This window comes from Rhinolophus ferrumequinum, chromosome 2, assembly GCF_004115265.2.
Source record: "Rhinolophus ferrumequinum isolate MPI-CBG mRhiFer1 chromosome 2, mRhiFer1_v1.p, whole genome shotgun sequence".
NCBI lineage: Eukaryota > Metazoa > Chordata > Mammalia > Chiroptera > Rhinolophidae > Rhinolophus > Rhinolophus ferrumequinum.
This window is the reverse complement of record NC_046285.1, coordinates 29,686,175-29,698,645: the sequence shown is the minus strand read 5'-3', so window position 1 is coordinate 29,698,645 and position 12,471 is coordinate 29,686,175. Positions and strand designations below refer to the sequence as shown.

Below are 12,471 nucleotides of genomic sequence, written 5' to 3'. Positions count from 1 at the left end.
TTCAAACTTCCAATGGCATTTTTCACAGAAATACAACAAAAATCCTAAAATTTGTGTAAAACCACAAAAGACCATAAATAGCCAAAGCAATCTTGAGAAAGAAGAACAAAGCTGGAGGTAGCATACTCCCTGATTTCAAACTATACTACAAAGCATAGTAATCAAAATAATATAGTAATAAAAACAGACACATAGATCAACGGAACAAAAGAGAGAGCCCAGAAATAAACCACAAATATGGTCAATTAATTTACGACAAAGAAGCCAAGAATATACAATGGGGAAAGGACAATCTCTTCAATAAATGGTGTTGGAAAAACTGGACAGCCACACAGAAAAGAATGGAACTGAACCACTATTTTACACCATACACAAAAATCAACTCAAAATGGATTAAAGACATGAACATATGACCTGAAACCATAAAACTTATACAAGAAAATATAAGTGGTAAGCTCCTCAATATCTTGGCAATGATATTTTGGATTTGACACCAAAAGCACAGACAACAAAATAAAAAATAAACAACTGGGACTACATCAAACCAAAAAGCTTCTGTTCAACCAAGGAAACTCAACAAAATAAAAAGACAACCTACCCAATGGGAGAAAATATTTACAAATCATATATCTGATAAATGGTGACTATAAACTATATAAAGAAATCATACAACTCAATAGCAAAAAAAGCAAAAATCCAATTAAAAATGGGCAGAGAATCTGAATCGACATTTTTCCAAAGAAGATATAAAGATGGCCAACAGGAATATGAAAAGGTACTCAACATTACTAACCATCAAGGAACTGCAAATCAAAACCACAATGAAATATCACCTCACACCTATTAAAGTAGTTATTATAAAAAAAGACAAGAGATAACAAGTGTTGGCAAGGATATGGAGAAAAGGGAACCCTTGTGCACTGTTGGTGGGAATGTAAATTGGTGCAGCCACTATGAAAAACAGTATGGTGGTTCTCAAAAACCTAAAAATAGAATCACCATTTGATCCAGCAATCCCTCTTCAGGGTATTTATCTCAAGGAAACAAAATCATTGTCCTGAAAAGATATCTGCACTCCCATGTTCATTACAGCAATATTTACAATGACCAAGACATTGAAACAACCTGTGTCCATAGACAGATGAATGGATAAAGAAAATGTGGTATGTTATTCACAATAGAATATTATTAAGCCATAAAAAAGAGAGAAATCCTGCCATTTACAATGACATGGATGGACCTTGAGACCATTATGCTAAGTGAAATAAGTCAGACAGACAGACACATACTCTATGATCTCACTTATATGTGGAATCGAAATAAAACCAAACCCCCAGGCAAAGAAAACAAATTGGTAGCAAGCACAGAGGCAAGCACAAGAGGGGTAGAGAGAGGTAGGAGAAATGGTGATCGAAAGGTACAAATTTCCAGTTGTAAAATAAATAAGTCCTGGGGATGTAATGGACAGCATGGTGACTATAGTTAACAATATTGTATATTTGCAAATTGCTAAGAAATTACATCTTAAAAGTTTTTAGCACAAAAAAAAATTGTAGCTATGTATGGTGATAGATGTTCGCTAAACTTATTATGGTAATCATTTCACAATATATACATCTATCAAATCATTTTGTTGTACACCTAAAACGAATACAATGTTATATGTCCATTATAGCTCAATAAAAAAAGAAAACAAACAACTGGATAAAAAAGTGGGCAAAAGACATGAATAAACATCTCACCAAATAAGGTACACAGATGGCAAATAAGCATATGAAGAGATGTTCAGCATTATGTCGTTAGGAAATTGTAAGTTACAACAACAGTGAGATACCACTACACACCTATTATAACAGCTAAAATCCGAAACACTGACAACTCCAAGTGCTGGTGACGATGTGAAGCAATAGGAACTAACATTCGCTGCTGACGGGAATGTAATGTGGTACAGCTACTTTGGAAAATAGTTTGGCAGCTTCTTACAAAACTAATCATAGTCTTATCATGTGATCCAGCAATCATGCTCAATGGTATTCATCCAAAGGAAGTGAAAACTTACGTCCACGCAAAAACCCACGCAGAGATGTTTATAGTAGCTTTATTCATAATTGCCAAAATTTGGAAGTGACCAAGATGTCCTTCAGTAGACGAATGAATAAATAAAGTGAAATACAATCATATAATGGAATTTTATTCAGTGATAAAAAGAAAGGAGCTATGGAGACATATCAAAACAACATGGAGGAAACTTAAATGCATATTACTAAATGCAAGAAGCCAATCTTAAAAGTATACCTACAATGGATTCTAATTATATGACATTCTAGAAAAGGCAAGACGATGGCGACAGTAGAAAGATCAGTGGTTGCCAGAGGTTAGGAAGCAGGGAAGAATGAACAGGCAAAGAACTGAGGATTTTTAGGGCAGTGAAACTATCCTATGTGATACTATAATCGTGGGTACATGTCATCATTCTACATTTTCTGAAACCATAGTATGTGCAACACCAAGAGAGAACTGTAATGTAAACTATGAACTTTGAGTTACAATAATGTATCAATGTAGGTTCGTCAAAATGTGTCACTCTGGTGCAACATGTAGATAATGGTGGAGGCTGTAAATGTGTGAAGGCAGGGGGTAATGGGAACTCTATATTTTCTGCTCAATTTTGCTGTGAACCTAAAACTGCTCTAAAAAAATAAAATATTTATTTTAAAGGCACTGCAGGTAGATGCCCAATATATAAAGCCACGTGAACAACAAAGCTGACAGTATCACTTTCCAGCACCTGGCAGGGGCATCAAAAAGGGGGGCCCACCAATTTATCCTTTATCTGGCATCTACGAGCATCTTCACACAGCCTAAATGTCATATTCTGTGCTCTCAAACAACCCTTGTTTTTATGAGCCAAAAATGGAGAGGCCTCAGTGAATCAACAAGGAGGGAGGTGAAGGAAGCAGCAGGCACGGCTGCTTGGTAATAACAAGAAGGCACTGTCTGGAAATCGTGTCCAGCACACTGCAGGGGAGCTCTCTGGGTACCTCAACGGAAGCCAGCTATGCCAAGCCAGCTGAGTTATCCTCTGGCCCTGGCCCAAGAAAGAACCTCCCTGAAATACCTGCCAAATTCCACAGTCACTTGTGAAATGTAGGTCACCCGCTGCAGGCCCACAAGGATCGTCATAACCCTAAAGGGGACATTCACAGCTCAGGAGACTTCCTCACTGGCCCTGATTTTTCTCTCCTTGCACCATCACATTGTTCACTTTGTTGCTCTCCTCTGAAATCCCTCTAGTTTATCCCAATTTCAAGAGTTCTGTTTGCCCTTCTCTGTAACAAGACAGCACTGTTACTCTTGGGACCTTGCCAAGAGGAGAGGACACTAGGAGATGTCCTGACTGCATCCTCCTGGAAGAGCCTGTGTCTCCCATGCTAAGGTAATGTACACACCTGCACCTGGGAGCACCCCCTCTGGGGACCAGGCATGTGGCCACATTTCCACCAGCAAGTAGGAAGGGCAGTTATCAAGGACCCTGTACCCCAACAGACCCGGAGACAAACCCATCTGGGGGACCATCCCATCTTGTATGTATGCCAGTCCATGTCAAAAGAATTTAAGTTTGCTTACAAAAATTCATAGTGTTGGTAACATAAAATAAAGATGAAGGAGAAAAATGGGAAGTTGAGGGGCTAGGAAATTCTGAATTGGGAGTGGGGAAAAACTGACAGCAATTGAGTGGTCTCTAACTTCATCTTTTCCACCTCATTCTTTCCTTCTTTTACTGGTTCTCCGTGATTCCAGCTCTCTTGTCAGTCACCAAAGACCCCCACATTGCTAACTTCAATGGCCAATTCTGCCCTAATCTTACTTGAGCCACGAGCAGAATTTATAGAGCTGATCATTGTCTCCTCCCTGGAAAATATTCCCCCTTGTTTTTCCTCTTCACCAGCCCCTCCTTCTTTCTCTGGTTAGTCCTAATCTCTCAACTTCTTAAAATTGGAATGTCCTAAGGCTCAGTGTTTAGAACTCTTTTCATGTCTTTCTATCGTCAGTACCCTCAGTACCGGGGGATCGCATCCTGTTTCACGGCGTTAAATACTATGCCACATGCCCACTACACCCAAGATTTCATCTTTAGCCCAGACTTCTCCCCTGAATTCTAGACTCCTATAGCCAACGGCCCACTCAGCATCTCCACTCAGATGTTTAACATACATTGCAAATTCAAAACTGTCCCAAACAGAACTCCTGATATCCTCGACCCACAGATCTCTACCCACAGTTTTTCCCCCTTAAGGACAACGTTCTCCCTGTTACTCACACCCAAAGTTTTAGAGTTGTCCTCGACTCCTCTCCTTCTCTTACTTTCCACATCCAATCCATCAGAAAATCTTATTGGCTCTAGAATATGCTCAGGGCCTGACTACTTCTCACCACCCTCTCCATGATCCCACCCCCACACGACCACTTTGGTACAGACCTGAGTTATTAAAATGGTCTTCTAACTAGACTCTCGGCTTCTGCCTTTGCCCCTTTCAGACTATTCTCAACACAGGAGCTAGTGTTATCCTGCTGAAATGTAAGTCAGACCCAGGTCCTCACAAGGGCCTACGTGTCCCTCCACGTGATTTATTCCCCATCACGTCTCCAGCCTCCTCTCCTCATCCTCTCTTCTCAGCCACTCCTTCCCAGCCACACTTGCCTCCCTGCTTCTCCTTGAACACGCCAAGATGCCCTCCACCTTTAGATCTTTGTACTGGCTACTCCTCCTGCTTGAAATTCTCTTCCCCCTAACCTCCTCTAAGCTTTTGCTCAAATATTTTCTCAATGAGGCCTTCCTTGGTCACCTTATTTAAAACTGCAAACAGCTTCAACACCCCATCCCCCTTTCCTGTTTTGTTTTCCCCATAACACATCCATCATTTACTGACTTATTTTGTTAACTACATCTCCCCTTACTAGAATGAAAGTTCCATGAGTGCAGGATTTCTTTTTTCTATTTTTCTTTACTGCTTAATCCCTGGGCTTAAAACTGTGCCTAGCATATAGTAAATAGGTCAGTATACACACACCTTCCCACAACTACTCTGCCTATTTAACTACAATGCTAGATCCTAACATAGAAGGAAATGAAATATCCATAGAACATTAGAAGTAGGCTAGTCTTAGCTTTGCCTCAATCAGCCACACCTCACAATAGGCAGGCTGGGGAAACACTCATGATTATAGGAGTCGAGAATGGCAGGCCATGACTCCAACAGTAGGAAAGGGGGCTAGGGTAAGAGTTGACAAACTAAAGGTAACACAACATTTACTGAGTTTCTACCATGCGATAGACTCTGCACTAGGCTCTTTGCTAACATCTCATTAAACCCATACCACCCTGGAAGCAGGCATAATTACCCCCATTTCACAAATTTAAAACACTGAAGTTCAGAGAGATGAAGTTATTTGCACAGTGTCACAAATACATAGGAGAATCAGGATTCAAACTAGGTCTGTATGAATCAAAAATTCTTGCTCTTTCCACACCAAAGATTACTCTAGAAAAGATAAACTAACCTTTGAAACCTTTGAACATTTTTTCAGATTAATTCTCCCTTCCTAGTAGTCATTCACCATTCTTGGTCTCAGTAGATCAAGTACCTAGAATTGGGGCAAAAGGGATAAAAAAGAAGATGCTAAAACCAAGCCTTTGTTTCTCAGTTAATGTTGAAAATTATCCAACAGAATAAAAAAAAAAAATCAGCAGGCTGAAACCTGACACCTTTCGGTCCGTTTTATACACACATACATGCCCACATGCACACCAAAAGCAACTAGTAAGAAAAAATATATATATATTAAAACTTACCACACTTTTTACCTCACACAAATTGCTCAGGGGTCATGAACACTGAAAATGTGCTGCTCAGTAGCTAACGATCCTGGCAGATGCTGCTTTAATGCTCAGAAAAGACAAGCATATGACACCAGCATCAACCTTGCAACAGCCCAGAGAAAACTTTTTCCTTCCTCCCACTCACGTTTCTTCTTGGGCGTTGTATATACAGCCAGTAGCCTCCACCTCCACCCAATATACAGAAACCTGGCCCATACCACCCCGCAATTAATGTCATGAGACATGACATTCTGCTAAGCTCTCAGCTTAGCAGAAGACACTGTCCTGTGCAATCAGGGCGGGAGTACTGAGTACCGTCTGCAGGTGTTTTTCCAATACCTACTAAGTATTCACACTAATTATTCCCACTCTCACCAACTTCACCTCTTGATTATCATTTGTATGGAATTGTTCAACCAACCAGCTTAGGTTGTCCCGTGTGTAAAGACAGCAAAATTAGAAGGCTCCCACAGGGAATGGCCCACCAATGACTTTGCTTCTCTTGCCTGGACCGAGCTACCAAGCCAACCTGTTCACACCCAGTCTTACACAAGGAAAGCAGATAAATGCACTAGTCTGCACCCCTCACCTGAGCTGTACCTATGAATCCTAAGGAAACTCAGAGATGAATATTTGCAATCGTTGCTGCTGGTTTTAGCATTTAGACCCACCAGCCAATAAGAATATTTCTTGGTTGTTCTTAAAAAATAAGACCTACTGGAGTGTGTGTGTGCGTGTGTGTGTGTGTGTGTGTGTGTGTGTGTGTGTGTGGCAAGCTCCTATGAAATGTGAGGTTGTGCTCGCTAGGTACCATAAAACATAGTAAACCAAGAAGTTGTAGAAAACTCTTCTTTCAAAAGATAAGTACTGGTGACATCAGAAACATGGTGGTGTGACGGGTCCCCCTTGATCTCTCCCCTTGAAGTTACAACACATTGAACAGCTATAATTCAACAAAGGACTCCCTACACAGCACACAAACATGTCTGAGAGATCCAGTCATCAAAACATCTGAAGGTGGGCAAATCGGGACAAACAGCGGAGGAGGGAAGAGAGAAGTGCAGACATGGGGGCTGCAGGGCACTTCCTGAAGTTCACTGCACTCCCAGGAGAGGGGAGGATTGAGAATGAGGTGTACTCTCTGTGGCCCAAATATCCCTGCCTGAGTGGTCAGCGTATAACATGGCTGAACCCAGTGAGGCGGAGACCTCAGGGCAAAGACCAAATACGGAGCACTACAAATGTGGTCTAACAGCCCTCGCTGCCAGGCAGAAAACAAAGACACAGAACCTGGCTGTTTCCCCCGACCCTCCCAGAGCTCGCCTCACCTGCACACTCCCAGTGTTAGCAGCAGGCCCTAGAAGAAACTGTACCAGTGTCAGATTAAAGAGCAGAATATCTACAGCCCTGAGAACTGAAGAGGCAGTTCCTGAGCAGCAGATGCACACTGCGGCTAATCCCAGCAACAAAGGAGTAGGTACGGTCTGGGGCAAGGCAGCTGTGGTCTGGAAGTTGTCATGATTCGGAGAAGAACAAAGCCACAAACACACCAGCTGCCTCTCCCAGCCCAGCCCACTCCCACCTTTCAAGGCTCATCCTAAGCAGGAACACCCAGGACTACTGAGGTGCACAGCTCTGCATCTAGCTGCAGGGCAGCACTGGTATTTTGGGGCTCAGGACCCCATCACCCACCAATCCTCCTATGGGGGTGGTGCCCTGAGACAGAGATGACCTGGTTACAGAAGAGACGATTTCCACCTCCATAGGAAACCTTCCATTGCGAGAAGCTGAAACAAGGAGAGAGAAAACAAAAATCTCCAGCACTACCTACTGGATAACAAAAGAAAGACCTTTTCATATTAACCTGCTGCAGAATTTATTCTTGTAGATGTGCAAGAAGATAAAAAAGTCATCAATTACCATGAATAACCAAGGTAACAAGGGGGCTCAGAAATAAAAAAATCTCCAGAAAATAAACTTAAAGACATGGAAATATGTGACTTACATGACAGAGAATTCAAAATTGCAATTCTGAAAACCTCAACGAGATGCAAGAAAACTCAAATACGCAGTATAATGAACTCACAAATAAAATCAAAGTGAATGCTTTACAAAAAAACTGGAATTTTTTAAAAGAACCAAACAGAAATTCTAGAGCTGAATAATTCGATGAAAGAGATGAAGAATGAAATAGCCAGCTTAAGAAACAGAACTGACCACATGGAGGAAAGAATTCGTGATATCAAACATAGAAATCTGGAAATGACACAGATGAAAGGAGAGAGAGACTTGAGAGTTAAAAGAAGTGAAAGAACTCTACAAGGACTATATGACACCATCAGAAAGAACAATATAAGAGTAATGGGTACAGGAGAAAAAGAAGAGAGGAAGAAAGGCACAGCGAGCCTATACAAATAGTCGATGATAACATCCTAAACATACAGAAAAAATTGGATCCTCAAATCGAAGCAGCAAACAGAACACCTAATTACCTCAATCTTAACAGGTCTTCTCCAAGTTACATTATATTGAAGCTATCAAAACTTACTGACAAAGAAAGAATTCTCAAGGCACCCAGGGAAAAGAAGACAGTAACCTACAAAGGAAAGCCCATTAGATTATCATCAGATTTTTCAGCAGAAGCTCTACAACACAGGAGGGAGAGGAATAAAATATTCAAACTATTTTAAGAGAGTAATTACCAGCCAAGAATGATATACCCAGCAAAGTTATCTTTTGGATACGAAGGGGGAATAAAACCCTTTCCAGACATACAGAAGCTGAGGGAATTTTCTACCACAAGGCTTGAATTACAGGAAATACTGAAAGAGGCCATTCACCTGAAACAAAAAGTCAAAAGGATACAAAACCATGAGCAAGATTACTAACAGACAGATAGAAGTAGAAAATGGCAACCCCTGGAGAGAATGGGGTATTATACACTTAAACATAAAATAAAGGTTAAAGGAGATAAAAACTTAAAAACAAAGAAGAGAGAAAAGAAGACGACAACTTGCTACTGCACTTAGAAATAAACTCACGGCATAAATAAGGATAATTTGTGACAACAAAAACATAAAAGGGGAGAGGATAAACATCTGAATTTGTTAAGGGAAATGGAGATAAAATGCATGCTGAGGAAAAAGGACTACTGTATATATGAAACTTTCTTTTACATAAACTTAATCATAACTACTAAAAAAAAAAATCCAGAACTGAGACACATAACATAACAAAAAAAGAGGAAACAGAGGGAAAAAATCATAGAATACTACCAAACTAAAATAACAGATAAAAACACAAGAGCAAAGAAACAACGGACACACTGAGTACCAGAAAGCAAAAGATAAAATGGCTATAGGAAATCTTCAGATATCAATAATTACCCCAAATTTAAATGAACTGAACTCACCAATAAAAATGCACAGAGTAGCAGATTGGATCAAAAAACAAAACCCAACCATATGCTGCCTTCGAGAGACACATCTTAGCTCTGAGGACAAGTATAGACTCAAAGTGGAAGGGTGGAAAGCGATACTCCAAACAAATGACATCCAGAGAAAAGTGGTTGAAGCCATACTTACATCTGATGAAACAGACTTCAGGATAAAAAAGATAACAAGAGACAAAGATGGACATTTCATAATGATAAAGGGGACAATACAATAAGAAGACATAACACTTATCAATATATATGCTCCAATCAGAGAGCACCAAAATATACAAAGCAACTACTAACAGAACTAAAGGGAGAAACTGACAAAAACACAATTATAGTAGGGGACCTAAATATACTATTGACAGCTAGGGATAGATAGATCATCCAAACAGAAAATCCCAATGGAAATATCAGCCTTAAACGACACAGTAGACCAAATGGATATAATTGACATCTATAGAGCCCTTCATCTTAGAACACCAAACTATACATTCTTTTCTAGTGTACATGGAACATTCTCAAGAATAGACCATATGCAGGGACACAAAACTAGCCTAAGCAAATTTAAGAAGACTGAAATAATACCAAGCATATTCTCCGACCATAATGCTTTGAAAATGGAGATCAACTGCAAAAGGAAAGCAGAAAAAAACACAAGTACGTGGAGATTAAACAACATGCTACTAAAGAACGGCTGGGTCAAAGAAGAAATAAAAGGGAGATCAGGAGATACACAGAAACAAATGAGAATGAAAACACATCATGTCAAAATTATTTGGATGCAGCAAAATTACTATTAAGAAGAAAATTTATATCATTACAGGCCTATCTTAAGAAACAAGAAAAATCCCAAATGAACAACCTAACATTACATCTTAAAGAACTAGAAAGAGAAGAACAAAGTCAGAAAAGAAGAAACCCAAAGTCAGCAGAAGAAAGGAAATAAGAAAAATTTGAGCAGAATTAAATGAAATAGAGAACAAAGACAATAGGAAAAATTAATGTATCAAAGAGCTGTTTCTTTGGAAAGATTAATAAAATTGACAAACTCTTAGCTAAACTAAGAAAAAAGAGAAAAGACACAAACAAACAAAATCAGAAATGAAAGAGAAGTTACGACAGATACCATAGACATACAAAGAATTATATGAGAATATTATGAGGGACTATATGCAACCAAATTCAATAACCTAGAAGAAATGGCAAAGTTCTTTGAAATATATAACATTCCTAGACAGAATCACGAAGAACTAGAACATCTAAATGCACCTATTAACCATAAAGAAATTGAAACAATCATACAAAACCTCCCCAAAAGCAAAAGTCCTGGACCAGATGGCTTCACTACTGAATTCTACCAAACCTTCAAAGAGGATCTAGCACCTATCCTACTCAAACTCTTCCAAAAAATTGAAGAAGAGACAGTACTCCCTAACTTGTTTTATGAGGCCAATATTACCCTGATACCAAAACTTGGTAAGGATAACACAAGAAAAGAAAAGCACAGACCAATATCTCTGATGAATACAGACGCAAAAATCCTAAACAAAATACAAACAAATCAAATACAACAATATATTAAAAAGATTATATATAACGGTCAAGTGGGTTCATTCCAGGAGCATGAAGATGGTTCAATATACACAACTTGATCAATGTAATACACCACTAAACAAAAATAAAGGATAAAAATCATATGATTATATCAATAGATGCAGAAGAAAGTATTTGACAAGATACCACATCGATTTATGATTAAAACACGTAATAAAATAGTTATAGAAAGAAAGTACTTAAACATAATAAGGACCATATATGACAAACCCTCAGCTAATATCATACTTAATGGTGAAAAACTGAAAGCTTTTCTTCTAAGATCAGGAACAAGACATGGATGCCCCTGTCACCACTGTTATTCAACATAGTGTTGGAAGTCCTAGCCAGAGCAATCAGGAAAGAGAAAGAAATAAAAGGCATCCAACTTGGGAATGAAGAAGTTAAATTGTTACTTTTTGTAGAAGACATGATTCTTTATATAGAAAACCCTAAAGACTCCACCAAAAAACTATTAGAAACAATAAACAAATTCAGTAAAGTTGAAGGATACAAATTCAATGCATAAAAATCCATTGCCTTCCTACATACTAAAAATGAAATTTCAGGAAAAAAATTTTTAAAAACAGTTCCAAGGATGTGAAGGACCTATAAACTGAAAACCATAAGACATTAAAAGAGATTGAAGAAGACACGAAGAAATGGAAAGATATTCCATGTTCATGGATTGGAAGAATGAACATAGTTAAAAATGGCCATATTTATTACCCAAAGTAATATACAGATTTCATGTAATCTCCATCTAAATATCAACAGCATTTTTTCCAGAAATGGAACCAAAAATCATCAGATTTGTGTGGAACCACAAACTACCCTGAGTAGCCAAAGCAATCCTAAGAGAAAAAAAAAAGGCTGGAGGTATCACACTTCTTGATCAATTTATACTACAAAGCGATAATAATCAAAACGGCATGGTATTGGCAGAAAAACAGACATACAGACCAATGGAAGAGAACTAAGAACCCAGAAATAAACTCACATAAATATGGGCAAATAATTTTCAACAAAGGAGCCAAAACACACAATGGAGAAAAGAAAGCCTCTTCAATAAATGGTGCTAGGAAAATTGAAAAGCCACATGCAAAAGAATGAAACTACACTGCTATCTGTCACCATATACACAAAATGGATCAAAGACCTAAACATAAGACCTGAAAAAATAAATTGCATAGAAGAAAGTATAAGTACTAAACATATGGACCTTGGGATCAGAGAGGATTTATGAATTTGACCTTAAAGGCAAGGGAAGGAAAAGCAAAAATAAGTGAATGGGACTATATCAAACTAAAAAGCTTATGCACAGCAAAGGAAACCATCAACAAAACAAAAAGGCAACCAACTGAATGGGAGAAGATATTTGCAAACAATGCCTCCAATAAGGAGCTAATATCCAAAATATATAAAGAACTCATACAGCTCAACAAAAAAATAAACACAAACAGTCCAATTAAAAAATGGGCAGAAGACCTGAACAGACATTCTCCCAAGAAGACATACAAACAGCCAACAGATATATGGAAAAAGTGTTTAACTTCAC

General features: G+C 38.7%; 1 protein-coding gene across 4 annotated transcripts in view; it reads right to left on the bottom strand.

The window, feature by feature from the left end:
* The window catches only part of TMEM45A (transmembrane protein 45A), an 86,951-nt gene that overhangs the window by 56,664 nt on the left and 17,816 nt on the right, over positions 1–12,471 (bottom strand). The window contains exons 1-2 of one of the 4 annotated variants that reach the window (XM_033121955.1): positions 5,855–5,998; positions 5,563–5,646 (exon numbers count right to left, since the gene is read on the bottom strand). The exons of 1 other annotated variant lie outside the window; for it this stretch is intronic. In XM_033121955.1, coding sequence (XP_032977846.1) covers positions 5,563–5,581 — 19 coding nt within the window. In that variant the 5' untranslated portion in view covers positions 5,582–5,646; positions 5,855–5,998. Of the gene's footprint in view, positions 1–5,562; positions 5,647–5,854; positions 5,999–12,471 lie in introns of those variants that run through there. 2 more of the 4 variants (XM_033121996.1, XM_033121956.1) reach the window with 2 other exon arrangements.